General features: G+C 38.4%; 1 protein-coding gene across 6 annotated transcripts in view; it reads right to left on the bottom strand.

The window, feature by feature from the left end:
* Positions 1–1766: 1766 nt before the first annotated feature.
* LOC144013557 (immunoglobulin-like and fibronectin type III domain-containing protein 1) overlaps positions 1767–27032 on the bottom strand; it is a 25399-nt gene continuing 133 nt past the window's right edge. The window contains exons 1-27 of one of the 6 annotated variants that reach the window (XM_077512585.1): positions 21843–22045; positions 19758–19815; positions 18886–18945; positions 17937–18059; positions 17670–17809; positions 17487–17586; positions 17286–17337; positions 16623–16776; positions 16390–16477; positions 16213–16302; positions 14316–14588; positions 13904–14215; positions 12906–12992; positions 12629–12697; positions 11796–11900; positions 11321–11445; positions 9818–9959; positions 9454–9750; positions 9048–9344; positions 6367–6546; positions 6175–6303; positions 5795–6094; positions 4596–4681; positions 4315–4507; positions 3940–4236; positions 2542–2868; positions 1767–1909 (exon numbers count right to left, since the gene is read on the bottom strand). In XM_077512585.1, the coding sequence (XP_077368711.1) occupies positions 1905–1909; positions 2542–2868; positions 3940–4236; positions 4315–4507; positions 4596–4681; positions 5795–6094; positions 6175–6303; positions 6367–6546; positions 9048–9344; positions 9454–9750; positions 9818–9959; positions 11321–11445; positions 11796–11900; positions 12629–12697; positions 12906–12992; positions 13904–14215; positions 14316–14588; positions 16213–16302; positions 16390–16477; positions 16623–16776; positions 17286–17337; positions 17487–17586; positions 17670–17809; positions 17937–18059; positions 18886–18945; positions 19758–19794 (4068 nt within the window). In that variant the 5' untranslated portion in view covers positions 19795–19815; positions 21843–22045 and the 3' untranslated portion in view covers positions 1767–1904. The other 5 variants (XM_077512587.1, XM_077512583.1, XM_077512582.1 and 2 more) reach the window with 5 other exon arrangements.

Genomic DNA, 27032 nt, shown 5'->3' on the forward strand with positions numbered 1-27032 from the left:
ACGCACAAAAATAAATAAATACATAAATAAATAAATAAATAATGGGCAAAGGGAGACTTAGGCCATCGGTGTCAAAAGAGCATGTGCCATTTTCTTTTCTTTTACTGTATTTTTTTTATTTTTTATTTTTATTTTTTTTAGGCACTCATAGCCCTCCTCTCTGCACGTGCCTGCCTGGACGTCACAATTTACCAAAGACAGCTGTCTGGATCACATTGATTTGATTTGATTTGATTTGATTGATTGATTTATTTATTTTTGAGTAGATCAAACAAATATATATCATGTTCCAAAAAGTCAAACAGCAGTAGGCTACGTTATAACATACAACCAGAAAATCAGGGCAAAAAAACAAAACAAAACATCATCATGTAGGCCTACATGCAGTGGCAATAAAGCAAGATCTACATGTGCTACACAAAAAAAGGAGGGGGAAGAAGAGAACTTATTAAATTCCATCCCATATTTATTATTATTATTATTATTATTATTATTATTATTATTATTATTATTATTATTATTATGTTTTAATGCCTGGTGTGGCGGTGCCATAGCGCCCTCTACTGACCAACCGCGACTGCCTGAAACTTACTGTATGTGTTGGCTATGTAACATTCCACCGAATCACGCTCGCAAGAGCCACATTTCGTGAAACACTCAAATGAGTTCTCCACAATCAAACCATGTTTTCTCTAGGCTTTGTAAACTCACAAATATCGCGATAATTCCGCTTGCAAGCAAGGTTACCGAATGGTGCCTTTTGCTTGTTGTAACTCTTTCTCTAAATTAAATTCAATTTCTACCTTTTTTTTTTTCAAACTGTTATACCACACTTATTTAAGTACTTAAATTGTATATTGGTCTGCTGTATGACAGACAAACTTATCATAGTGGTATTTTATTGTAACACCTCATTTGAGTAATTGACTCAAAGTAACAGTATTTATAGCATAGAATTAGCAAATACTTTAAATATATTGTCTTGATGCTAATAGCTTGTTGTCACCATAAGCAAATTATAGGGCTTTTACAGTTGCATTTAAAAAAAATACTGCGATTGGCTGGCGACCAATTCAGGGTGTACCCCGCCTACTGCCCGAAGCCGGCTGGGATAGGCTCCAGCACCCCCCCCCCCGCGACCATTGTGAGGAGCAGTGGTTGAGAAAATGGATGCATGGATGGATAGATGGATGGATGCATAGATGGATTGATTAAAAAAATAACTTTGGTAAGAGGACTAAGCCGATATTTTACATTTATTTTAAAATATATTTATTAAATATGCAATCACATTAAAGTGCAACTGCGACTGGCTAGCAACCAGTTCAACGTGTGGCCTACTGCCCGAAGCCAGCTGGGATAGGCTCCAGCACTCCCTGTGACCTCACAAGGATCAAGTGGTTGAGAAAATGTATGGATTAATGTGCAGTATATATTTTACAGTTAATTTTATCATGCATTTGTACATAGGTATTATTTCCCATGACTGCAAATGGCAACAATTGAATGGAATGGCCTGTATTTCTTTAAAACAATAAATAAAATAAAATAAAATGAAATAAAATAAAATTCTCTCACTGTATTCTTCTAATCATGTACAATGGCCACAGACTCTGCTACAAATTAGAATAAAGAAAAATCACTACACAAAATGTTGACAAATAAAACATTTATTACAGGTTTTGTAACAAACCAACAAATTATGTCATGTAACTGATGGATTATATCCAAGCAGCATAACTACAACAACGCGGGCGAGGAAGGGAGAGAGGGGAGAGAGAGAGAGAGAGAGAGAGAGAGAGAGAGAGAGAGAGAGAGAGAGAGAGAGAGAGAGAGAGAGAGAGAGAGAGAGAGAGAGAGAGAGAAAGAAATCCCCAAAACAATCCTGGTTGTTCTCAGATTCTTCACTCTGAACGGGAGACAGACAAGCATGTTGCATTATTAATCATTCTCCCCCAAAAGGTTTTGCATTAATAAACAGTACACGATTTTATTATTACTATTAGAGTCAAGAATTACAGTACACTTTCCAACATATTTTCACAGTTCTCTTGACATCAACCATTTGATTAATTTACTTTTTGTTTTTGCAGGAAATTTGTCTAATGCATATAAGCTAAGTGGGGACAACACCTCTTCAACCTGCCAAATTATACTTGTCAATTTGTGTTCCAATCTGTGCATATGTGGCACACAGAGAGAGAAGCCAAAACCCAAATCAGCTTGAACCTCATGTCATCTTCCTCAAACAATCAAGTATGTCAGAAGATCACGCTGTAAGCGCTGTTGATAATTGTGCATCCAGAAAAATTGCATTGCTGCTTATACAAGTGTAGTCCGACACACTGTCACTTTAAATGGCAGCTCTTCGGCCATCTTAGCTGGCTAGCCAATGGTGGAGAAACTCTCTGTTCTGTGTGCATGGTCCCTTGTTTACGGCAACAGTTTTGGAAATGATGTAATTTCACATTTCATGGCTGCGCAGGCACTTCAGAAACCAACTTGTATGCATTCAATTAATAGGTCAAGTGCACCCCTCACCTGTGACACTGAGCATGGTGGAACATTCCGATCGGCCCAGGGCGTTCTCTGCCATGACCGTGTACTGTCCCACATCCTTAGCGCCGACGCTGAGGATCAACATGGAGCAAACTCCACAGGTGTTTGAGATGTAATAGTTGGCGTTTGTGTTCAGGTTGACATGATCTCGGTACCACGTGATTCGAGGTTTGGGGTTTCCTGTCACAGCGCAGCTCATGTAGCATTCATAGCCTTTCGGTGCCGTGTGCAGCTTCAATGGTACGATGAATTCCGGGGCACATCGCAGGTCACGTTCTTCTCTGTGCGGTAAAATCAGCGAAAGCTTTTCTGCAAAGGAAGGTTTTGTGCATGATTACATGAAATTAAGCTTGTGATGTGGTAATTTAGTAGCGGAGTGTCCTGCTAAATTCACCAGATGGCACCTAACTTTTTTTTCTGCTGTACAACTATGCAATATATATTTTCATAATTAGTACAGATATTTTATTATACAATCAAAAATGATGGATGTGGATGTAAATTTGTTGTACCGTATTTTCCGCACTATAAGGCGCACCTAAAAGCCTTCAATTTTTTTCAAAAGCTAACCATGCGCCTTATAATCCAGTGCGCCTTATATATGGATCGCCATCTTGGAACGCTAGCTAATACTAATACTTTACTTCAGAGAAAATAATAAAACAGCTGTTTATTCATTTTGGGAGTGAATGGAGTTGTCAGAAAGCTGGTTTGTAATCTATTAATAAAGTTTGACTGACCTATCTGACTGTTTTGTTGACATTCCCTTTAGCGCAGCACCATCTAATGGATGCATAACGTAACCCCAGCCTCTACTGTAGCGCCTTATATATGGAAAAAGTTTTAAAATATGTCATTCATTGAAGGTGCGCCTTATAGTGCGGCAAATACGGTATTTTGTTTTCTGTTTGGTTTGTGTAAAACAGTTTACTTTATTAAAAAAACAAAACAAAGACAAAACAATACAAATACAAAACCCCTGTTTTTTTTTTCTTGGTATCAGTCTGTCTGCTAGTATAGAAAAAAATAAACTCAATTTGGCGATATAGTGAATCCTTGTTATTCGCAGGTGACGGGAATGGAACCCTGCTGCGAATAGTGAATATCTGTGAATTAGGCGCCCATCTATAGATGCCACAAGATGGTGATAAAACACTTTTTATATTTTGTTAGACAAGGCTATGTCCGGTCGTAAAGAAGCTCCTCCCATCACTTCAATGTTGATCTTTGGCTCAAAAAGGCCACATTACTATTATGTCAGCCATGTCGTTGGCCTAAGTACAAAATTTATAATTGACCAAAGCCAAACGGTGACTATGCAAGGGTTCGCTGTACATGCTTTTTAGTGGTCATCATCCCCTGGTTGTATGCCACACTTACCTTTCTTTCTCCCCACCACCCAGGTGGGTGACTCAGAGGGTTTGGACACTCCCATGTCATTCTTGGCATAGACCCGAAAATGGTATTCCCTCCCGTGCATGATATTGCAAACGGTGAACTTGTTATTGAAGAGCCTGTCGGCCACTGTGGTCCACGTGTGTTTGGTCGAGTCCAATTTGGAAATTGTGTAATGCAGCCGATCATCAAGCTTCTCATCAGGAGAAGGTTGCCAAGACACTTGCACTGTACCGGGCACGTTTTCTTCGATTTCCACCGGCCCGGGAGGCTTGGGATCATCTGCAAGCACAGTTTGACATATCAACTTCAACGCATGTTTATTTGAAGGCCTCTCAACCTTCGCATGAGCATGTTTACCTGTGACCCTAACTTCTGTAGTGAAGGTTTCCTGTCCTGCCAAATTTTTCACCAAAATGGAGTAGATGCCTGAATCTGAGCGTTCTGACAAAGGGATCAAGATCTGGGAAGCGCCGTCCGAGTTACTCACTGTGACTCGCTTTGGCACAGGCCCGTTGTCCTTGAGCCACATGATATCCGGTGGCGGGGAAGCCTTTAAAAAGTGACATTAGGAATGACATCCCAGAATATGTTGATTTGGATTTTCAAAGTCCAAGACATGCTAAAAGATTGACTCTCACCTCAAAGGTTATGGTCACCCTGACGGTGTTTCCTGCCCTCACCACCATGAAGGTTTTCATTCTTTTGTTTGTAAACTTTGGTCTCACTAAAAAGATATCGAAAGATAAGATACCGATACTGGAATCGGCAGAGGTGCCGATACTGCATTAAAACAGTGGTATCGGTATCGGTGACTACTCACAAGTAACATGCGGATACCAATTATTCCAACGCTAATATAGGATTTTGGATGCAGCATCTTGTGTTTTGCTCATGCATGACATTCACTGGTATGTGACATGCTCACTTCATGCCGATCTAAGATATCCTATTGGTCCTTGAATGCTCTGAACCAATGGCAGGACAGCTTTTTCATGTTGAGGAAAAAAAACCTTAAGTATCGGTATGGTATCGGTATCGGCCGATACTGCAAAGCTGGGTATCGGTATCGGGAGTCAAAAAACGGTATCGGAACAACACTATAAATAACCTTATTTATTGATTGATTGAATTTTTATTTTATTTTTCTTCTTCTTATTATTATTATTATTATTAATTCAATCTCTGGTGTAATAACCTTATTTATTGATTGATTGAATTCTTATTTTTCATATTATTATTATTATTATTATTATTGTTATTAATTCAATCTCTGGTGTAATAACCTTATTTATTGATTGATTGAATTCTTATTTTTCATATTATTATTATTATTATTATTATTATTATTATTATCATTATTATTATTATTATTATTGTTAGTATTAATTCAATCTCTGGTGTAATAACCTTATTTATTGATTGATTGAATTATTTTTTATTTTATTATCTGTTCTCATTGGTGCTGGACATGTAAATTTCCCAGAGGGAGCCATCCCAAAGGGATCAATAACGTCAAGTCTAAGTCTAGTCACACTTATGCAACAAACCGTTCTTTTGGTTTTATAAAATTGTAAAAGACAGACAAAAATGGTATAGTTTACTAAACTATAGCTAAAATATGGCTGACAAATGTTCAGTATTTATTTATTTATTTATTTTTGTTCTTGTGTTCTGCCTGTAAGTGGACATTGTGAAGTTGCTGTTTAAAAAAAACAAAAAACAAAAAACAGTAAGTGAACAAATCATACAGTCCAACATGGAAATAATTAGCCATCATAAATAATCTTCAAGAAATTGTGTTTCTATATGAAAATCAAGTATGAGTGACGAAGAATACCAAGGGGCGGCATTGCAAGGACATAGTTGGGCAGCTCCTCAGTTTGGCCCTCTCCTCCGTCATTGGTTGCAATGACTCGGACCCAGTACATATCCATTGCTCTCAAGCCTTTCACGGTGTAGGTGTTGGTGATGGTGAAGCTTCGCGACCAGTCCAGGCACTGCGCGTTCCTTATCTCGACAAAATATCCTTTCGCTTCATCCTGGATGTCAGGTTTGTCCTGAGGTTTGGTCCAGGTCAAGACAAAGTGGCTGTAAGAAGTTTCTGTCACTTTTAAGCCAATAACTTTACCAGGGGGCTCTGCAGAAAACAAGAAACAACAACTTGAAACAACATGAAAAGTTGTAAGTTTACAGATTTATTTCAAATGCCACACTTACTTTTGGGATCCCGAGCAAAAACAAAGTCACATGGGTTGCTGAATTCCCCAGGTCCCGAAAGGTTCACAGCCAAAACTCTGAATTCATATTCCAAACCTGTCACCACATCCTTTACTGCACATTTCTTCTCTGGAAATACAACAACACGGTTACGCTAAGCTTTACAAAAACAAAATGAAACACAAAACAAACCTTTTATTGGCTCATTTGAAGCATTGACCCCAGTCCAGAGATTACTTCCTTTTTTGCGTTTTTCCACAATGTAGCCAAGAATTTGTGAGCCTCCTGTATTACTTGGTGCACTCCAAGAAAGGTTGATGCAGTCATCAAAGGCACTGACCACCTTTGGAGGTGCAGGGGCACTAGGGAATGCTGGAAGTATTTAGAGAAAAAAATACATATTGATTATTATGATTAGAGTAAACTGCGATTGGCTGGCAACCAGTTCAGGGTGTACCCCGCCTATACTGCCCAAAGCTAGCTGGGATAGGCTCCAGCACCCCCCACGACCCTTGTGAGGAGTAAGCGGTTAAGAGAATGGGTGGATGGATGACTACAAAATACTATATTCCATTCATCCATGCATGAAATACATTCCAGTTCTTCTGATCGCACAATTTCCCAAATAGATCACATTCTTACATCACCATCTTCAACTTTGACTTGTCTTGTAGCATCATCATCTGACTCATCTCACTTACATTTGGGCAAAATAGAAAGTGGTGAGAGAAAAAAAAAATAATGCTTGATGTAATGACCTTGTTTGGCAGCAGAGGGTGCTGCTATACAGTCCAATCTTCAACAATCTTCTGTGATTGTGTGCGTGTGTGTGGAGAACACCACGAGGTGAATGGGGCTAAGCTCTAGCGGCTTTCTAAATATATTTTTTGCGCCTTTTATGTTGTTTTTGCAGAATGTCTTTCTATTTTATGACCTAAAAGGGAAATTTATGCTGATTGTTTCACAAAAAAAAAACAAGTACTTGTGAGATTTTCACAGTGAAGTAGTCACACTTTTTTTTTCTTCCTGATTATGATTTGAGGTTAAAGCTGCTCACAATGGAAGGAAGTAATTTTATTTTAAGTTATTTAAAATGGGTAAAAGAATACTCCACATTGAGAACGTGAGTCATGCGTCTTACTTTAAACTTTAATGTGTCCTTTGTGACTTTGAGAGTTCAGAATTGCAATGTGGTTACATCATTGAAATCGATTGTAATTACTAAAGGTTAAAATGTTATATTTTGAGTTTATTGAATTGTTAATGGGAAATATTGGTTGTCGCCTTCCTACAATCATGCTATTTTATTTTCCTTACTGAAAAGAATTTTATGTTGTACAACACCTCGAAAACTTATTTAGGTTATCTTGTATTAAGTATCTTGAACTATAAGAGGACCTTTGTTGACAATTTTTAGCGCATGTGACAGAAAACGTGGCGGACTGTATAGAAACACCATACCTGACGGGCCGTACAATTTATGGCACAAGAATTAACCATCTGCTTCTCTTAATCCACCTCCAAATGTGCGAAACCATCGAACTCCAGGCAAAACACGTTGGCTCTTGCCACACATTTCCCATGATGCAACGCGCGAAACACAAACAATACGTCACACAGGATCCTCCTATAAGCCTGTTCTTTGTATAGGTCATTTTTTGGGGGGAACATTGAACATTGGCAAAGCTCCAGTCTTCCTGAAAATTGCATCAGTGATCCGATTGATGGTGACCTACCCACGACGAACAAGGAACGATTGTCACACCTCCTAACCACCGGCTTGTGGTAGGATATCGATAGTGATGAGATCACTATCGTAAACCTAAATATATATGTTGAAAATGTTCAATAGTACTCATGAGTAATTAGCGCTCAAGGCAACTTTTTAAACTTGTTCGCCTTGATTTTTAAACACCTTTTCATGACTCCTTAAAGCAGGGGTGTCCAAACTTTTTCATTTGAGGGCCACATCTAGAAAATCAGAAGGACGCAAGGGCCATATAATGTTATGAAGAGAAATTGTGTTTAGTTCTAAAAATTGTACAAATAATTTATTTGTGCTTTTTGCATATTTAGTAAAATGCTACAGTATATAAACCAATTTATTTGTAATATGGCTGTAGGGTTATTATAGTTTTGGAATTTTTCATTTTAGTTTTTATTTTTGTTTTTTTATTTAGTTATTTTTAATTAGTTTTCAGGGGGGTAGTGTTAGTTTTTGTATTAGTTTTAGTTCTTTAACAAATGCTTAGTTTTAGTCGAGTTAGTTTCAGTCTTAGTTTTAGTTTTTTTTAATGTGTATTACTTGTGCGCAATATTTAAAAAACACCATGGGCGTGACGTCATTATTCCGGTTTATATCAGAATAAATCTACTAAAAATCACATTTAAAATCATCTGCAAAGGCTCATGCATTAAATTAATTACCAAATACTAAAACGAAGGACATTTTTGCTATAATTATAGTTAGTTTTATTTTAGTTAGTTTTGTAAACGTAAAATGTAGTTGCAGTTTTCTTTTTTTAAAAAGCATCCTCGTTTTTATTTTATTTCGTTAACGAAGTTTTTTTAATTGTATTTTTTCGTTAGTTTTACTGAATTAAAATAACATTTAATAGCACCTGTGTTTTTTTCGACACCCTCCCTTCTTACTTTGACCATCTCCAAACATTTTTGCTTTTATTTTATTTGAACTGAGTCAAATGCCATTTTTAGCATATGTCGCGGGCCACTAAAAAAATGGATGGCGGGCCACAAATGGCCCCTGGGCCGTAGTTTGGACACCCCTGCCTTAAAGGATAATTTTGAATGTATTCAGTCAGCGGACCATATTTGTAGATGAGAAAGTTTCTCGTGAAGCCTATAAGCCTCACCCAGTATGCCAGCTTGCAGGTCATCAGTCTCCATCACTTCGCTCACACCCTCTGAGGTCAAAGCTCGGATTCGGTAGCAGTACTTGCGTCCACGGTCCACGTCCGTGTCGCGGTAGAAAGGCACCCCCGGAATCTCTCCCATTTTCTTCCAGGTGTTTCTCCCAATCTGTTGTCGTTCCATGACGTAATTCGTCACAGGCGAGCCGCCGTCATCCTTTGGAGGCCTCCACTTAAATTCAATGCATGTCGCTGAACTAAGCATGATCTCTGCAGGTCCCAGTGGGGTAGTGGGTTTGTCTGAATCAAACCAAGTGGAAGGTTATTTGAAGCGTTTCTTCACACGTGTCACGCTGTACAGAAAAATCGATCGACGTGTGTCATGTGTTTGACTGAATCATGGACTCACCAAGCACAATGAGTTGTGTGATTGCCTCAGTGGTGCCATGCTCATTCTTGAGCTTGATCTTGATCTCTCCCGAGTCCCGTCTCTGACATCTGCTCAGCAGCAGGCGACTGTGATTGGTCGATTTATCTACCCTGGTGCTGCTGGCGTCATCATGGAGCTCCTCTCCCTCTCTGTACCACTGGATCCTAATGGGCTCGAAGCCAAGGAAATTGAGCTTAAAGACGGCGTTATGCCCGACTTTAATTCTCAAAGGCTCCGTGAATGCACTGAGGTCTTCTGGGTCAAACCTCGGTGGATCTGAACAGGGAAAAATTCATGTAAGTGTTGCACCGTTACCAAGTGTTGTTTTGATGAGTCTTCAAACCTTTGACGTTGACCGCTGCCACTGTTTTGCGATTGTCCACCTCAAAACGATATTTACCAGAGTGCTCCTCCTGGCATTTCATTATGAGCAATTTATGAATTGCACCATCTTTAGATATTATAAATGTGTCATCTGTGACGATCTGAAAGGAAAGATGACATTGAGGCAAATCTATGTGTGTGTGACTTAGACAATAAACATTGGGTTGGTATCAAAATGTAAATTTTAGCTAAGACTTCAACATTTCAACTTTTATTTACAGGTATTCACATCTGGATCTGATACATAAGTTAGACGCTACATGTGACTGCTCAGGTGTGTGTTATTGCTTTGCTTACTCAATCTTTAAAGTGCCATTACTGCAGTTTCAGATTTGGGTTGTGGTATACCATGGATAATAACTAGTGTTGTTCCGATACCGATACTGGTATCGGCAGAGGTGCCGATACTGCATTAAAACAGTGGTATCGGTATCGGTGAGTACTCACAAGTAACATGCCGATACCATTAATTCCAATGCTAATGTAGGATTTTGGATGCAGCATCTTGTGTCTTGCTCGTGCACAACATTCACTGATATGTGACATGCTCACTGCATGCCGATCTAAGATATCGTATTGGCCCGTGAATGCTCTGAACCAATAGCAGGACAGCTTTTTCAAGTTGAGGAAAAAAACAAAACTTAAGTAACGGTATGGTAACGGTATTGGCCAATACTGCAAAATTGGGTATCAGTATCGAGAGCCAAAAAAACGGTATCGGAACAACACTAATAATAACTGAGGACAGTATTTGTTGAAGCTTTGAATGTGGTATTATTTTCCATTCTTGTTTGATGTACAAACCCAATTCCAATGAAGGTGGGACATTGTGTTAAACATAAATAAAAACAGAATACAATGATTTGCAAATCCTGTTCAATCTATATTTAAAACCCATTCACTGCCTTTGACAAGTATACTTGTCAATTGTATTTTTTAGAGCGGGGATAAATGGGGCAGAATCTGATTATGCTCCACTGTAAATGTCAAACTTGGAAACAACTTTACTGATGCCCAACCACCGGTAGATGACATCATTGCCCCATTTTATACGAAATAAACAAAGTTTCAGAGTTCATGGGAGAAATGCTGTATTTTGGCCAACCTACATTTTTCTATTGTCATTTAGAAAAGTACAGGACGAGGCAAAAAGTAGGGACTCTATTCTGTCATTTGGTAGATTCGGTTTATATATAATTATTGAACGTAATATCGCGTGGGTATTGAAAATTTTGAAATTTTTTAAAATGGCTGGCAGTGAATGAGTTTTAATTGAATACACTAGAAAGACAACAAGGTTCAAACTCTAGGCCCACGTACGCCAGTCTGCGAAAATAAAGCCCTGTAAAGCTGGATGATATGTATCTTCTCTATTATTCTCATGTATTCTGCTGACATAGACAAACATCTAATCAAGCCAATGGTTAACATACAACGTTCGACCATATAACATATGGCTGACCTTTTTGCCGTCTCGGAACCAGACGCCCTCGCAGTCTTCCTTGCTGAGTTTACAAGTTAGCTCTGCATTCTCACCGATGTTTGTGTTGATGTCAGACAATCCCCAGATGAACTGAACTCCTGGATCTAATATATGTAAAAATAAACATTTAGTGAAGGAAACTGGGTCATAACATTAAAAAAGTGATGTGGACCTGTGTGTTTGGCCACTATTTAACAAGCGAATAGTAAATATCCATTCTTGTAGTTTTGATACAAGCAATTTACAGACACTATTGCAGTCTTTAAGAATTACACTGGTGATCAACACAATTTTGGTCGAATTACGGCTGACAGCTGTTACTTAATTTCCTAAATCAATTTAGGGTGAGTAATTCCAAACTGATCACAGTTTTTCTCTATGACGTCGAGTTTAGATCCCTGTTTTCTTTTATATATATATATATATATATATATATATATGAAAAATAATGTACCAATGACTTTGTCTTCTATCAGTGGGCCGATTCTTTTTCGTCTCGGTTGTGTTGCAATGCCAATCACTTCTTCAGCGTCGTTGTCTTCATTAAATAAGCTTTCATCTGTGGCGACAAAGCATAATGTATTGAACTCTATTGAAGGTTTACATAAAAGTTATATTCCATCCACATACAGAAAACTAGACATCTTAACTCATTCACTCCCAGCCATTTTCACAGAAGCAATCCCGTTCGCTCCCGGCTGCTTTACTGGATTTTGACTGATTTTGCAAGGCCCATAGAATATTGTGTTCTATTGCTATAAAAGCATGGAACCTTTCAAAAGAAAGATTAAAGTCTCTTCTTTCATCAGGAAAAAAAGTATGTTTCTATCTGTTTCCGTTTTGCAGCAATTAGCATTATAAGAGAGCTAAGTTTCATTAGTTTTCACAAATCTATTCAAAATCGTAAGTAATTGAGCTTTTTTTCTACACGTCCCTGGTTGATATCCTTTGCTCTGCTGCCACCTGCTGGCCATTTGTGTAATAACTACCATTTCTGCAACCATTCTTTGCAGTTGAGAGGCTGCATCAAAGCCTTCTGTATGCTCTAGCATAAAAAAAAAAAAACACAAAAAAACGTATAAATACGTCTTTGGGACACTTAGAACATTAAAAAAAGTATTTACACGTTATTGGGAGCAAATGAGTTTTAATTAACAACTGAGCACTTAAGCCAAGTGAATTAGGGTTTGACAATGTTACAATATAACACAGCACGTACTATTATGTGAGTATAAAAAAGGCTTTTAAATTTGAACCATCATCAGTTGTGTGTGCAACCAAACTTACATTTTTTATTTTTCGCTGTAAGCTTCGTATTGATTTCATTTAACTCATCATCACATGTGTCACTGTACTCTGCACGGGAAAACAGAAAACAAAGGTTAAAGTTGAAATTGTGCAAGTTACAGTGACTTACAATAGAAATGTGTTTATTAACATTTAGACCTACGATGCTGCTGTATTTTAATGTAGATCATTATAGTTGTAATTGGACCATTCAGTATTTTCTCAGGTGGTATCTGTTAAATGTAAAATGTTTGAGAATGACTTCTCGGTTGGTTACCTTGTACTGCATGCTCGGTTTTTTCTTCTAGCTTGTTTCCTGCATCGCTGTCCTCAGTCACCTCCGATTTTTCTGTTCCAAAACCATCTGTGCAGCAACAAGTTGTTTGCATAGTGACTGAATGAGACTGTGATGATGTCATGATATTGCTTCATAATGCCAAGTAATTGTCCGTATCAAATCATAGATAGTCACTAGAGGCAATATTTTAGAATGACTGGGGTCTACAACGTATCAAGTGGCTGGCATCTTTGTGGAATATTTCTAAAAATAAATATGTGATTTTCAAAATTCATGGTTCATTGTACAGTACTCAGGTTGAAGTGGCTATTTGACAGACTTATTTTGGGGGGAAAACTTTGACCTGTTTTGTTTGATTAACTTGACAAGTTTTTCCATACAGCAATAAAATACTTCTGATATAAAATAATATCACCTTCCTAAAATAATGGGTTGAACACCTTTTTTTCCCCCACTTAAACAAGCTCATCATTTTACTGGTCACCTCTGGTAAAATTTCCTACGTCCTTATTTGAAATTTGTCATGACATGTATGAATAAATTCTATTATTATTATTATTATTATTATTATTATTATTATTATTATTATTATTAATTCAATCTCCGGTGAGATAACCTTATTTATTGATTGGTTGAATTATTTTTTTATTTTATTATCTGTTCTTATTGCTGCTGGACATGTAAATTTCCTAGAGGGAGCCATCCCAAAGGGATCAATAAAGTCAAGTCTAAGTCTAAGTCTAATAAATATAATGTATTTTTTTTGTTTGTTTAAAAAAAAAAAAAAAAAAAAAAATAAAAATAAAAAATAATAATAATAATAATAATAATAATAATAATAATAATAATAATAATAATAATAATGTATTATTCAGTACTTGGTTAAATTTTTTGTATTTTCGGGAAAAAAAAGAAGAAGAAAAAAGACGTCAGCCATTGGCCATCAGTTATTTCATGTAACCTCGAATTGTACTTACCACCTACCACCTGCTGTGTAGATGGTGAGAATGCATTTAGCATTGACTTGAGAATGTTGCTATCAATGTTTGCATTATGCAGGTGATCCAGAATGTATTTGTCGGGTCCAGTCAGGGAAATTATTTCTCCGTCTATTCCGTAAGTGGACAATATCTGCTGCTCCGTCAGTTCCCCTGCATCATATTTTGCTTTGACAGCTTCCAAAAGCTTCTCCATTTCTTCTTGGTTTTTCATTTGCTGCTGCTTGACCACTTCCTCCAGGTCGATCCCTGCCCCTCCAGTTTTCTTCTTGCCAGCTGCCTCAAGGTCAGCTTGAAGCACAATTATCAATATTGCACAATCACTTTTAATTAAGACAAATGATCCACCGTTCATTCGAGTACTGAATACATTTCTAGTTGAAGTAATTACCTTCTACATCTAATGCAGCATTGCATGAGACACCACCGACCACAGCTGAATAGACGCCTTTGTCTTGGTCTGAGCAGTCTTGGATCAGCAACCTGTGGATCATTTTGTGGTCCGACACACTGATTTGATATTTGTCACTATCTTCCAGCACATTGCCGTTACTCATCCACGTGATTTTAGGCACCGGGTGGGTCAGGACACATTCAAACAGGGCAGTGTCTTTTTCTTCGGTTACTGCCTCTTGAAATTTGACAACAAAGTCCAGATTGGGAACTGAAAAATATACACCATAATAATCAAATCAAAACTTGTTTTCTTGGTTTTTTTTTGTCAACCATTTTGATGTATATAAAAATAATCACAAAAATTGTCTTTTGGGTGAGAGACGCTCACGCGCAGTGGCGTGCACAGACATTTTCGGGAGCAAGTTCTCTCGGGGAAAAAAAAGGGCACTTTTTGCGCAAATGGAATAATAGTAAATAAATAGACCAATTAGTAACCAAACAGCCCAAGGGCCTGAGAATGAATAATACTGACAGTTGTCATTACAAGAAGGCAAAAAGGTATTTCTCACAGGCAAGTGACAATTCCAAACATCCGGGCATTTCTGATATTTCCACAATGCAACTCAATTCAAATGATTTGACCACGAGGATGTATTGGACTGCTTTTGAATGTGATTAGTGACTATTTGCTAGTGGCGGGCAGTGAATTTTTGGAGTGGATATGCTGAAGTGTCACATATGCGAGCGCCCGCAAGGGCGCGATCAGAAAAACTTGGGGGTATTTTAATTGTTAATGATCCAAAGTCCAATGCTTTTCAATGCATGGATCACAGAGAGCTTCCTTTCACCATCAGTCCGACTATGTGGTGGTTATCACGTTATCTATTATTGAATTAGCATATAGCGTTTTAAACTAGCTAATTAGGTGGCCATTCGGCTAATTTATGCTCATTTGTTTGTGCTGTATGAGACATATGCTACTTCACAACAAAATTATTATAGGTAAGGAATAGAGGGCAAACAACCATTACAATTTCACTGGATTCATAATAAGTTACCTGGCTGGTGGAGGAGCAGGGGAAGGAAACGCGTGCGTGTGTGTTTGTGTCTGTCCCACTGCGACCAACGGTGGCTAGCGGTCACGTGACAAAGGGAGAGAGGGAGGGAGGGAGGGAGGGAGAGAGAGAGAGAGAGAGAGAGAGAGAGAGAGAGAGAGAGAGAGAGAGAGAGAGAGAGAGAGAGAGAGAGAGAGCTCGGACGGCGCGAACCTCACCAACCACACACACGCACACACGATTAATCATGTAGCTTTTCTAAGATTGTGTCAACACTGACCTGTCCTCAGTAAAGTGTTTATTAAAAAAAAAAAAAAAACAAAAAAAACAAAAAAAAAAAAAACAACGAACTTTCCAACAAAGGGCACTTTAGGCAGAAGGGCAAGGGTCTCAGCACCTCTAGGGGTCTACCTGTGCACGCCGATGGTCACGCGCACTGTTAATTGTGTTCTGGTTTGGATTAGAGGTACAACAATAAATCACGTGATAAAGTGATACATTTGCATCATTAAACTCCTTTTCTGAAAAAAGTCAGACGCCATTACCGCCAGGCACTACTTTTCTGTTCGTTCGTATCACTGCGCGGCGCCCCGCATGCAGCTGATAGGCGCGCACTAATCTACAAGTTGTTTGTCTTTTCGAAGGCGGAAGGATCAGCTGTCTGCAGCGCATCGATTAGCTGTTCTCCAGGGCGACGCGCAGTGATACGAAGTAGTGCCTGGCGGTAATGCTGTCTGACTTTTGTCAGGAAAGAGTATTGTGATGCAAATGTATCACTCTTTTGAACACAAATTGTTTTTAGAAGAAAAACGCTTTTATTTCCGTGACCCCAGCCACCTTGCTGGACTATTTTCCTCTCGTCCAACACCGGACCAGAACTCATGTCACAGAACACTGTCAGGGGTAAGTCAGTGCTGATCGCACACACTGGAGGTGAGAATGAAGTAGAGATTCATGTCAAAAAAGCCGAACTATCCCTTTAACTCAAACTTATCAAATGAACTGTGAACATACTTGTGAGATTTTCAGCATCCTTTGCAAATCCGCCACTTACAAGTCCATTTTTCATTACAAAGTCTTCATCAGGAGGACTCATTCCATTCTGTTAGAGGCAAAAAGAATTTCACACTCCACTGAATAAAATAAGTGGTTATAATAACAGTGTTGGTGACGAAACAGTGCGCCATCATGGTTGAATCTCAAAAGAACTTGAGGTCAGCTTGCGTGCAATGTGTCTGATTTCATACCTGACATTTCAGCGCTTGCTGCATCTTCTCGTCCATTTTCATGTCCATCATGTGCATGTCTTTTGTCCCTAGTTCCTCATAGTCCCTTTGCAGTGTGTCCCGGTACCTCTCGCCTCTTTCTTTGATTTTCTCTGTCTGGTTTTCCTCTAAAAGACTACAAGTGGTGGAAAATGTTATTTGCACTACTGATGCGTTATTGCCACAAAAGAGTCCACATAATGGGTGTGTAAGAAGTTCCAGGACTGGTGTCACAAATGGTACTGTATATTATTACAAATTCAAGTTAAAAGCTACGCTTTATTCCCTTCAGTGTCTACAAAGAGATCCTACAGCATTGCATCGTTCAGTGCATTAGAAGAGGCCAGACTTGTGGCTGGAGAACATATGGGTGCTTTGCCATGGCAGAAAATTCTGCCTCCTGATTGCCCCCCTTCCAAAGCCAAAGTGGGTCATTAAAGGTGCCCTTTTTGAAAACGTTATCCTGGAACAATCCTACCAAGGAGTGCATGAAAGCATGGCACAGGATGTAAAAGTGTGCTAGACCCCCAAGGGGGATTATTACGAAGGCTAACCGCAGATAATGGTTTGAAGTTCGGATTTGAAACACATCATTGGTGATGCAAGTCCTGGAACTTTTCTGACACACCATTAATGAAGTCTTACTTTGTGTTCGTCTTTCGGAGCAATTTTCTGAAATCTGATGGATCAGTTACAACTAGAAACAAAAAAAACACACAAATTTTAAGCAGGTTTATTATTCATATAGATAAATGGAAAAGTCTAAAAGGTGGAGAGAATTACGGTAGTAACGTGCAAATCCCAAAGAATGTACATGTTTGAAAATGAATACATTATGTAACTTACGGTCTCCCAGGTTTAATGCTACAGAGCAAATAGCTTTTCCATATTCATTCACTGCAATGCATTTGTATGTGTCTGCATCTGCACTCATTACGGCACGAACCTGGAGGAACACATAAAATGTTAAGTGGGGGGAAAAAAAACTGCAATTTTGAGGTATTTTATTTAATTCTCTGATTTATTTACCTCCAATATGTATTCTCCTGTCGATTCATCGTATTTAGTCTGATATTTCTCCTTGTCTAAAATGTTGCCTCTTACTCTCTTCCACGTCACTTGAGGTTTTGGCTCGCCTGTTACCAAAGCCTTGAAAACGGCTGTTTTCCCTAAAGGACGTGTCAGAATGTTGAGTCTTTGTTTTTTTTGTTTTTTCACACTAACAAACTGTAGCTGCTGTTTATCGTTGAAGAGCTACTGTGAATAACAACGTTGTTCGTTCATATCGAAACTCACCTTCTTGGACATTTACTGGATTTACTTTACGTTTGAAATCTGGGACGGTTTTCCCCTCTGGTATGTTCACTGTGTTTTGTGTGATGATCACCCCAGGAATTTTAGATCTTCTCCGGATCGCAGCTGAACAAAGAGAGCAGGAAATAATTTTGTGAGTCCAAAAACATCCAAAGATGTAAATTCAAAAACATGAGAGCAGATGATTTTTTTTTCAGGAAGTTATTGTGTGTGCTAGTTAGTGTAGGGTGTTTACTGGATACCTTTGCATTTTGCACCATAATTATAAGTCCATACCAGCCCAATTATACTGCATGTTGTTTATCAGCTAAATTGAATGTCCTTTTTGATTTAATGTGACTTAACTATTTAACTGTTTGAGTTTCAGTGATTGGATGTGTAGGTAGCCCAACATTACATCTGTTGTGTCTGCCGTATTTAGTTTAGGAGAAAACGGTGTCCGAATGCTGGGAAGGAAAACATACTTGTCAAAATGAAAAAAAAAATGTTGGTAACATAGTGTTGTAAACATAGATATAAATAATGAACATAATGTAAATAATTTGAGACGATAAACTTGGCTCTCGTTTATTTAGTCTTTTTTGTTTTTGTTTTTTAGTGCCGATTTCCCAAACAGATGATGAAAAACTGCATTTTTATTGGTAATCATTGGGATTTTGAATCAATCAGGCAAGACTTGAAGAGCATTGATCGACATAAATTCTATAGCTGATGATTACTGTGAGAATGACAAATTTTCAAGGCCACTGAAGAAGCTGTAGTGTTAAAAATTAGGTTCAATTTCTTCAGTTGTAAATTGTTCAGGATGGACAACAGGCGGACAGGAAAATCCATATTCCTATTTCTGCATCATTCAAAGTGTATTGTGACGTATGTGATTATAGCCTTCAAAAACAACAACGTTCTCATACATTAGTCGAGCATGTTTTACCTGATTTGCTGCCAGCTTTCTCATTGAAATGTTGAATGTACTGGTGAACAAGGGAGTAACCTACAGAATATAATTCACACAATAAAATGAGTATAATAAAGAGCACACGTGTAATACTACAGTATGTGAAATGAAACGTTTAAACATGCTCATATTTATGGAAATGTATGGGAATTCTACTACTATCTACTTTGTCTTGGGAAAAAACTCGAGTGAGCCAGTGATAGTAAAATACAGTGTGAGTGGAGAGACAGGAAGTGGAAGTCAGTCAGGCATAACATAGAAAAGCTCAGAGAAACAAATGGAGGCACTGTGGGAGAAGCGGGGTCACAGCAAAGAGCAGTAGGCAGGCAGCCTTAATCCTGGGATGTTTTCTTCTCATCAGCAGTTTATTGTGAAAGCCTGAGAGTGACGACTCCACTCAGCTGGCCCAAAACTGAAAAGCCCGCCAGCTCGGCCAACACTCACATGAAGCGGAGCACAGATGCACCACTCAGTGTCATGTGGATGGAGGGGGTGTTATTTTGGCTTTGAGTTCAGTTCATGTTTAATCTACAGAGTCACACATACATTTCCATACTTATGAGCTAATCCTATTACATAAACGGGCTATCTTCCTGTTTCACTACCGATACATCATCGCGTGTTACATAAAATCCTTCACATTGCAGTCATGTTCATGGTTCCAACAACAAACAAAGGACGATTGTTGCTGCAATGTGACTGTCCAAATACAATTTAAGATCAATCCCTGAAATGTAAATTAGACACACATTTGTCATAGACATTGGGTGGGCTGTATAGTGTCACCCAACAGAAATTAACAGAGCAAACAAAACAATTAAGCAAGAGAGAAGACTTTCAATACTTACAGACTTTGCGTCCTGAGCCCTTTGAACGTTTCAACATTTTGCCAAGATTGGACCAAACCTGTAAAAATGAGCACAAAAGAATTCACACTCAGCCAATTAAAATTATTGTGAGAACGCAAACAATGATATACTTCCTTCCGGTTTGGGCACACAGAACTTTTCAATAGACTCTTGTTAAAAGTGCGACATGCACATTCGGTATATGTGCAACACGTGTAATAGCCACCGTTGGGTGCTGAATTCCATCACCCTCAACCAATAACATTTAAAGGGATTTACTGTGAAATGTCTTTTTTCAGACCGCAGCTGATCTGAGTGAGTGATTCCTGTTGACGGGAACTTGCCATTATTGTTATGTGTTGAAAATGAAATACAACTTAAAAACAAAAAACTTGACTTCTGATTTCAAAACTAGTAATATTGATTTGTTGTGTATTTCATGATTTATGTATTATCAACATCATAACGGCCCTCTGAAGGAAGCCGTAACTACAAAGTAGGCCAGGACAGAAATGAGCCAATACCACTGACTAGACAGACCTTGTGTTTGTTTAGCTTTGATTGGAATTTGTAGATGAGCAGTGTCTGGTCCCCATAATATACATTCTGCATACGCCATGTGATGCAAGACCAGCCATCACATGGTCAATTATTTATGGCTTTAAATGGAAATGCAAGTATGGAATAATGCTGTCGTATTCCTGATGTAACAGACGCCACAGACCCATTTGGTGTATGGCAACTTTAAAATACAGAATTTTTCTCCAGGCCCGATGTGGGTGTAAGGATAGGTGTGTTTACGTTCACGTTTAGTGTCTGAAAAATTCGATCGTTTGCGGAGAATAATAATATGAATTCCAACAGAAACAACAGGTCCTCGCAACGCTTCGGGCCGTGGAAATGCAATCTTTGAGGGCAATGTCTTCCTTCTCTCTCCTCTGCAGCTATAGTTAGCTATGACGCTATGATTGATTTTCATGTGGTGACAGAGTCTGACCGCACACTATTATCACTCGGGGAGTTCCATTCCAACAAGTCACATACTTACAAGTTACCAGATGCTTTCACAGTACTAATAATGGCATGTCACTAACCATTTTTGTCAATGTTAATTATCTCCCATCATTTTTGTAAGATATTCTTTCAATACCTGATGCAACATTTCGTCATTCAAACAAATTCAGGTATCTCACAATGCCAGTAAAGAGGGAAAGTCATCAAATTGATGCCATGATTCAAGCAAGAATGTTTTTGACATAATTAGGGATGTAACGATATCCAAACATCCCGATATGATATTATCACGATATGAAGGTCACAATACGATTAATTATCACGATATTGTGGGGGCGTTGGCGATCACAATATTGTAAAAAAGAGAGCTCATACTAAAAAAAAAGAAAAAAAAAAGCACACTATTGTGCTTTCATACATAACATCAATGCATGTAAATCACCTACAATCTCTAATAACAATATTGAGGCACTTACTTGCTAATGCAAGCACACATTGATCGCTTCACAAGCAAATTAGGTTCCCCTTCATCTGACAATTAACATAAATTTTAAACATAGAAGGCCAAAACATTCCTAATGAAAATTAAATTGCACTAATAAACTAGCCACTAGAGGGTGCTAGAACTGCACAAATGGAAATCAACCTGACTTTTTTTAACAGATGTGTTCCTTTTAAATATTGTGAACATGACGACGACGACGGTATTGTGGCAGTTTTAATATCACGATATTGCCCTTATCGTGACACCCCTAGATATAATCGGACTACATAAAGGCAGTTATAGAAGTGTATCAAATCAATTCTTTAGATGGCATCAGCCACATCCATTGGCTTTACTTTGACATACAGTATCTTTGCTCAAAACAGAAGAAAAGGTTTCTAGCTGATATGATCTTGTAAGTACGGACTGTGTTGGATCAGCATGCAAAAAAAGGACAGAACTAATTCTCATCTAATCAGCAGAATCATCCAATGATCTGATTTTGTAACCTCCCCAAGTCCCCATCATACCGTATCTGACCAATCTACCAAATATCCACAAAAAAGGCAAGCTTGGCTGAAAATTACCTTCCAAGAGTTTATCCACTCACCCACTGAGCCTGACACTGAGATGGCTTAAACGGTGTAATCTAAGATCGTCTTCCTGTTGGTTCTTATTGGATGATAAATCCTTTGGGAAAACAACTTTGCAAGCCAGCGGCAAGTGAGTTGGTCAAGGAGAAGCGTCCACCGTTTGGGCTTGGCGATGCCCGGAGCGGCTGACTTGTTATTAAGGGCGAGTGGGGCGGGGTTGTCAGATGAGGTAAGGAGGGATAAAAATGCCTGAGGAGGGAAGACGAGAAGGAAGGACTACTAATGACGAGTTAGTGGCATGGTTTGTAATTGCTGATGAAAGTGGACTCATCTCTCGCTTGTTGACCGGAGGACTCATTTGGTTTATGTCGAAGAGAGTTCGGATGCCACAAATATAGATTCAGAGTATAGTAAAATGTGTGTGGTCTTGGTCAGGCAGTTATTTCCAGCTGGATTTGTAGTATGTCCATTTAAAAAACAAACAAAAATGTTGATCATGATCTTGACGGGTGACTGTCAGGTAACTTGGCACAAGTGCACGTTGCTTGCTGCTATTTGCGTGGACTGCGGCACTCGTAATAGAATGCGGCTGTATGTCTTGCACCTCATTCAACTTCAAGGTGGCATGATGTTCAAACAAATTCACAGTCGGAGCCCGAATCAGCCCCCTTGCGAGGGAAGATCAGACATTCTGCGCAAAGCTCTTAACAGCCTTGTCTTGTATTACAATGTATTACATAATCAAGGTTGTGACATTTATGTGGGAGAAGCTTTTCTCGTGACTTCAGGAAGGAAAGATCAAATGAAGAACAAAGTAGCATTTGTGTTCCCAAGGTCAAGCGCCAGTATGACTGCTACATTCACCACCTACTAATTAACTATGTGCGTATAGTGTATGGTGCCTTTAAAATGTAAAGCGCCGATTATAGCAACAGTGACAGGCCATTCAAAGACTGTTTTTTCAGTTGCCGATCACATTTCTTGGTGAGAGGCGACTATATTTAATTCCTGTGATATGTCCTCTCCTTGGAAACTTGTTTGTTTTTCTGACACATTAGCAACATGGCCCGGGCTGTGCGCTCTCTCAGCCTGTTGGTCGCCAACTGCTGAATCCATTTTTCCATTAAGTGCCATTTACACAAGCATTTTTGATACAATCTCACTCATCTGCCTCCCTCCATTCACCTCTCGTTCATCACCTTGAGCAGGTCAGAACGTATCCATTTCTCGTGTTCCTGTTTTGATCATATGGACTCACACTAATGCTAACATAGCATGGCTTACTAATACGTGTAACACAAGCACCTACTAGTGCTGGCAAACACCTACTGTTGCCCATCATCTGACAATTGGAGATATATTTGTGCAATGCAGGGGCTGCAATGGTGACACGATGATGCTTAAAACCCTCCTGCTGCCCAAATAAGCACGTGCGGCACAAAAGCAAATGTTCATTTACATGTCTCCACATTCAGCTCTCTATACTGTTGCTTTTGTTTCTATCCTGTAGTGCAGTTAATTGTCATGTCTTCACTTTAGGACATAGCATTTCCATTCATTGCTGTTTCCAAGCAAAAAAACAAAAAAAAAGTACTGTGTAGCTGCCAGGAGAGTCAGCTTTGAAATTAAATACATTTAGTTTAATTTCATTTCAATATTAAGATTTATTTTATGCATTTGTAAGAATTGTGTTGTTTTAAGGGCTCGTTTTTTTTTTGTTTTTTTGTTTTTTTTTTATAGTGGAACTAATGTTCTTTATGTGCGTTTTATATGGGGACGCTAATGACTGACGCATTGCTATGTTATTCCTGGTAAGCCGATGGAAAGTCATCCTGAAGAGCTGCTGTTGTAGCTGTTAGAAGAAGCGATTTTACTCCTCTCTAGTACATGCGGCCAATGAGGTAACATATTTGCAAGCATTTGCACTCTTTCTGTTAGTATTTACGAGACCTTTTGGAAGTAGTGTACTACTGTTAGCTCGCTAGCATGCTAGCGCTAGTCCATTAGCATGCTATCATTGTTAGCAGGTTTATAGGGTATGTTTACAGATCGATATGGCAAATAGATGTTATATCTTGAATGTGTATATTTTTATGTTCTCTGTGAGAATTATTTTGTGTTATTTAGCTCTTTAATATGGTGTTTTCTGTATTTTGTACAGTTCTCACGGCATGCTTAACCACAATAAATGCCTGTTGTAACAAGAACCACTTGGACTCGTAATTTTCGACTGGAGGGGCGTAACATACCGTATTTTTCGGATTATAAGTCACAGTTTTTTTCATAGTTTGGCCGGGGGTGCGACTTATATTCTGGTCCGACTTATGTGTGAAATTATTAACATTATTATATCATTTCACATGTTATTTTCACACTAAACCGCAAGAGGGCGCTTTAGGCCTGTGTTGATAATTTCAACATTGCCGGTAGAAGAGGAAGCGGCGCATCGTCTCCCTCCCGAATTGGGGGAGTTGTTTAAAAGTGACACAGAGGATGAAGATTTCATTGGATTTAGTGATTTGGAGTGAAACTGATAGTTTGGTAAACTTGTTAGCATGTTCTTTATGCTAGTTATATGAATAACTTGTAGTGATGGGAACATTTCACCCACGGAACGTTGGCACGAAGGGAGAGTTCGGGTGGGAAGGTTTTGTTATGTGGAAAAGGGGAGTTAGCCTGTTAGCTTCTAGCTGAGTGGGGAGTTGCTGTTAAGACATCAGAAGCTGATGTCAATAAAACACCAGCCTTTGGCTCCGTGCTTCAACACTCCGCCTCCGACTCCCGTCACCTGACTCACTCTTAATATGTTACGTCGTTACTGACATTACCAGGCATGTCAGTCATGTAACGTTAGTATACCGTACGCTTATTCAGCCTGTTGATCTGTCTTTTATTTTTATTTTGCCTTTCAAGATGACATGTATGTTTTTGGTGTTGGATTTTATCAAATAAATTTCCCCCAAAAATGCGACTTTTACTCCAGTGCGACTTATATGTTTTTTTCCTTCTTAATAATGCATTTTTGGCTGCTGCGACTTGTAATCCGGAGCGACGTATAATCTGAAAAATACGGTACTCAAGTAAACAGTGATTGTCGTATAGACAAATAGTTAAGGGGAATGTGCAAATTCAAGTAGCCTATTGCCCAACAATATTCAAAACATTTTTTTTTCAGATATAAAATAAAATATTCTAAATTCTGTCTCAAGAAATGGTTTTAAATTAACGTTTACCAGATAAAAAGAGGATACATTTTATACATAATTTGATTATATTGAAGGAGCTGGATTTAACTATATTCATCAACAATGATCTAATGTCACTCAAAAACAAATTGAGTTCTGCCAACTTGAATATTTATCTTCAGTGGTGTGAAAACATTGCAAATCAGGTTTCTCTCCCTGCTCCTTTTAAATGTGCACAACTTTTCTACAGCATGGAACAGAAGCCCAATGGTCTGAGAGGAATTGCAATTTATATTCACATGCTGTGTTTGATCTGCTGGCTCTATTAAACAGAGCATTACATTTTGTAAACAGATCTAACCCTTCTGAATAATAAATGCACATCAATTACTTGTTAGGCTAAGTTGGCAGCCTGTTAGAGCATGGTGTGAACAACCGTTTTGGTGGATGGCTTGACTTTGACTGGAGGCTTAAGTTGAACATTTACTCACAGTAACTTGTTCTTTCACTTTATTCCTACACAAATTAATTCCTCAGCCACCAACTGATTACATTACTGGAGTTTCTGTATCTTGCTCACAGAAGTTCAATACAGTAACAATCCTTGCGTTGGGAGACAAACACTGTACCACTGTAACATGCCACCCCGTGGTAACTTTTCCACATCAGGACAAATAAATACGCACTGAATTCCAATTTTTAAGCAAACTATTATAAAACCATGCCAGGAGTGACTGTACATTCCCCCCCCCCACCCAAAAAAACAAACAAACAACTATGGCCTCCATTAAAAAAACAAAAAAAAATTTAAAAAAATGTTGTGGTGTGGTGGGTTGAGGACTCAGGTGCACGGAAGCGAGGCGAGGAGGCAGTGGTGGAGTTAAAAAAATAAAATTAATAATAATAATAATAATAATAATAATAATAATAATAATAATAATAAAAAATAATAATAATAATAAGAAAAACAAAAAAACAAGGAGGTAAACAAGGATCTGTCTGACAAACAAAAACATCCCAAAAAAATCAAGCAAGGCAAACCATGGGGAACTACAGGGCAAAAATGCAGCAAGTGTTGGAACGCGGCCCACATGTCGCAACCCGGAACCGGAATCCGAGCTGATGTGCAAAAACACGGAAGTTGGAACTCCCGCCTCTTCTGTCTCATGTACCCCATTCCTGCATTCGAGGATGGTCGGAAGTCGGACTTTTCGGGATTCAAACCAGGAAGTGTGTACGGGAACGCCTCCTTGAACTCGGAAATTCAACTTGTGAAGTCGGGGGGAAAAAAAAGAATGATTGTTTAGATTGTAAATAGTAGGGGTGTGAATTGCCTAGTACCTGACGATTCGATTCGTATCACGATTCACAGGTCACGATTCGATTCGATTCCGATTAATCCCGATACGAATTTATAAGTCGATTGTTGCGATTTTTTTTCATTCAAATTTAGAAAATACTAATCAGTAAGCTTGTAGAGTGTAAGATTTATATGAAAATGTATTATTTATTTATCTGAAATTTCAGTCTTATAGAGGTTGTAATCTGTTTCATGTTTGAACAGCATTAAAATAAAATATTAAGGCTTAATGTTCCGTTCATATAACATTCTTCCATGCTCAAGGTGTGAATCCTAACCCGAAGTCAGACGTTTTGTTGAATATTTTTCCATTAAAAATGGAAGTTTAAAAATCGATTCACACACACACACAAAAAAAAAGAAAAAAAAAAAAGGCAATGATGATAAGACGTTGAAACGGTAAGACTACCTAATGAACAATTCTGAGCTCTTTAAAAAAACAAAAAACAAAAAAAAAAACGATTCAGCTATTGAATCGATTCGAGAATCGCGCGATGTAGTATCGCGATATATTGCTGAATCGATTTTTTTTTTAACACCCCTAGTAAATAGATAAATCTCTACAATATAGCTTTAAAGGGAAGTATGGTGATGTATTTTCCAAAAAGACCAATTTTTGATACAAAGGAAAACTGTGGC

This window comes from Festucalex cinctus, chromosome 2, assembly GCF_051991245.1.
Source record: "Festucalex cinctus isolate MCC-2025b chromosome 2, RoL_Fcin_1.0, whole genome shotgun sequence".
In the NCBI taxonomy this organism is placed as follows: domain Eukaryota; kingdom Metazoa; phylum Chordata; class Actinopteri; order Syngnathiformes; family Syngnathidae; genus Festucalex; species Festucalex cinctus.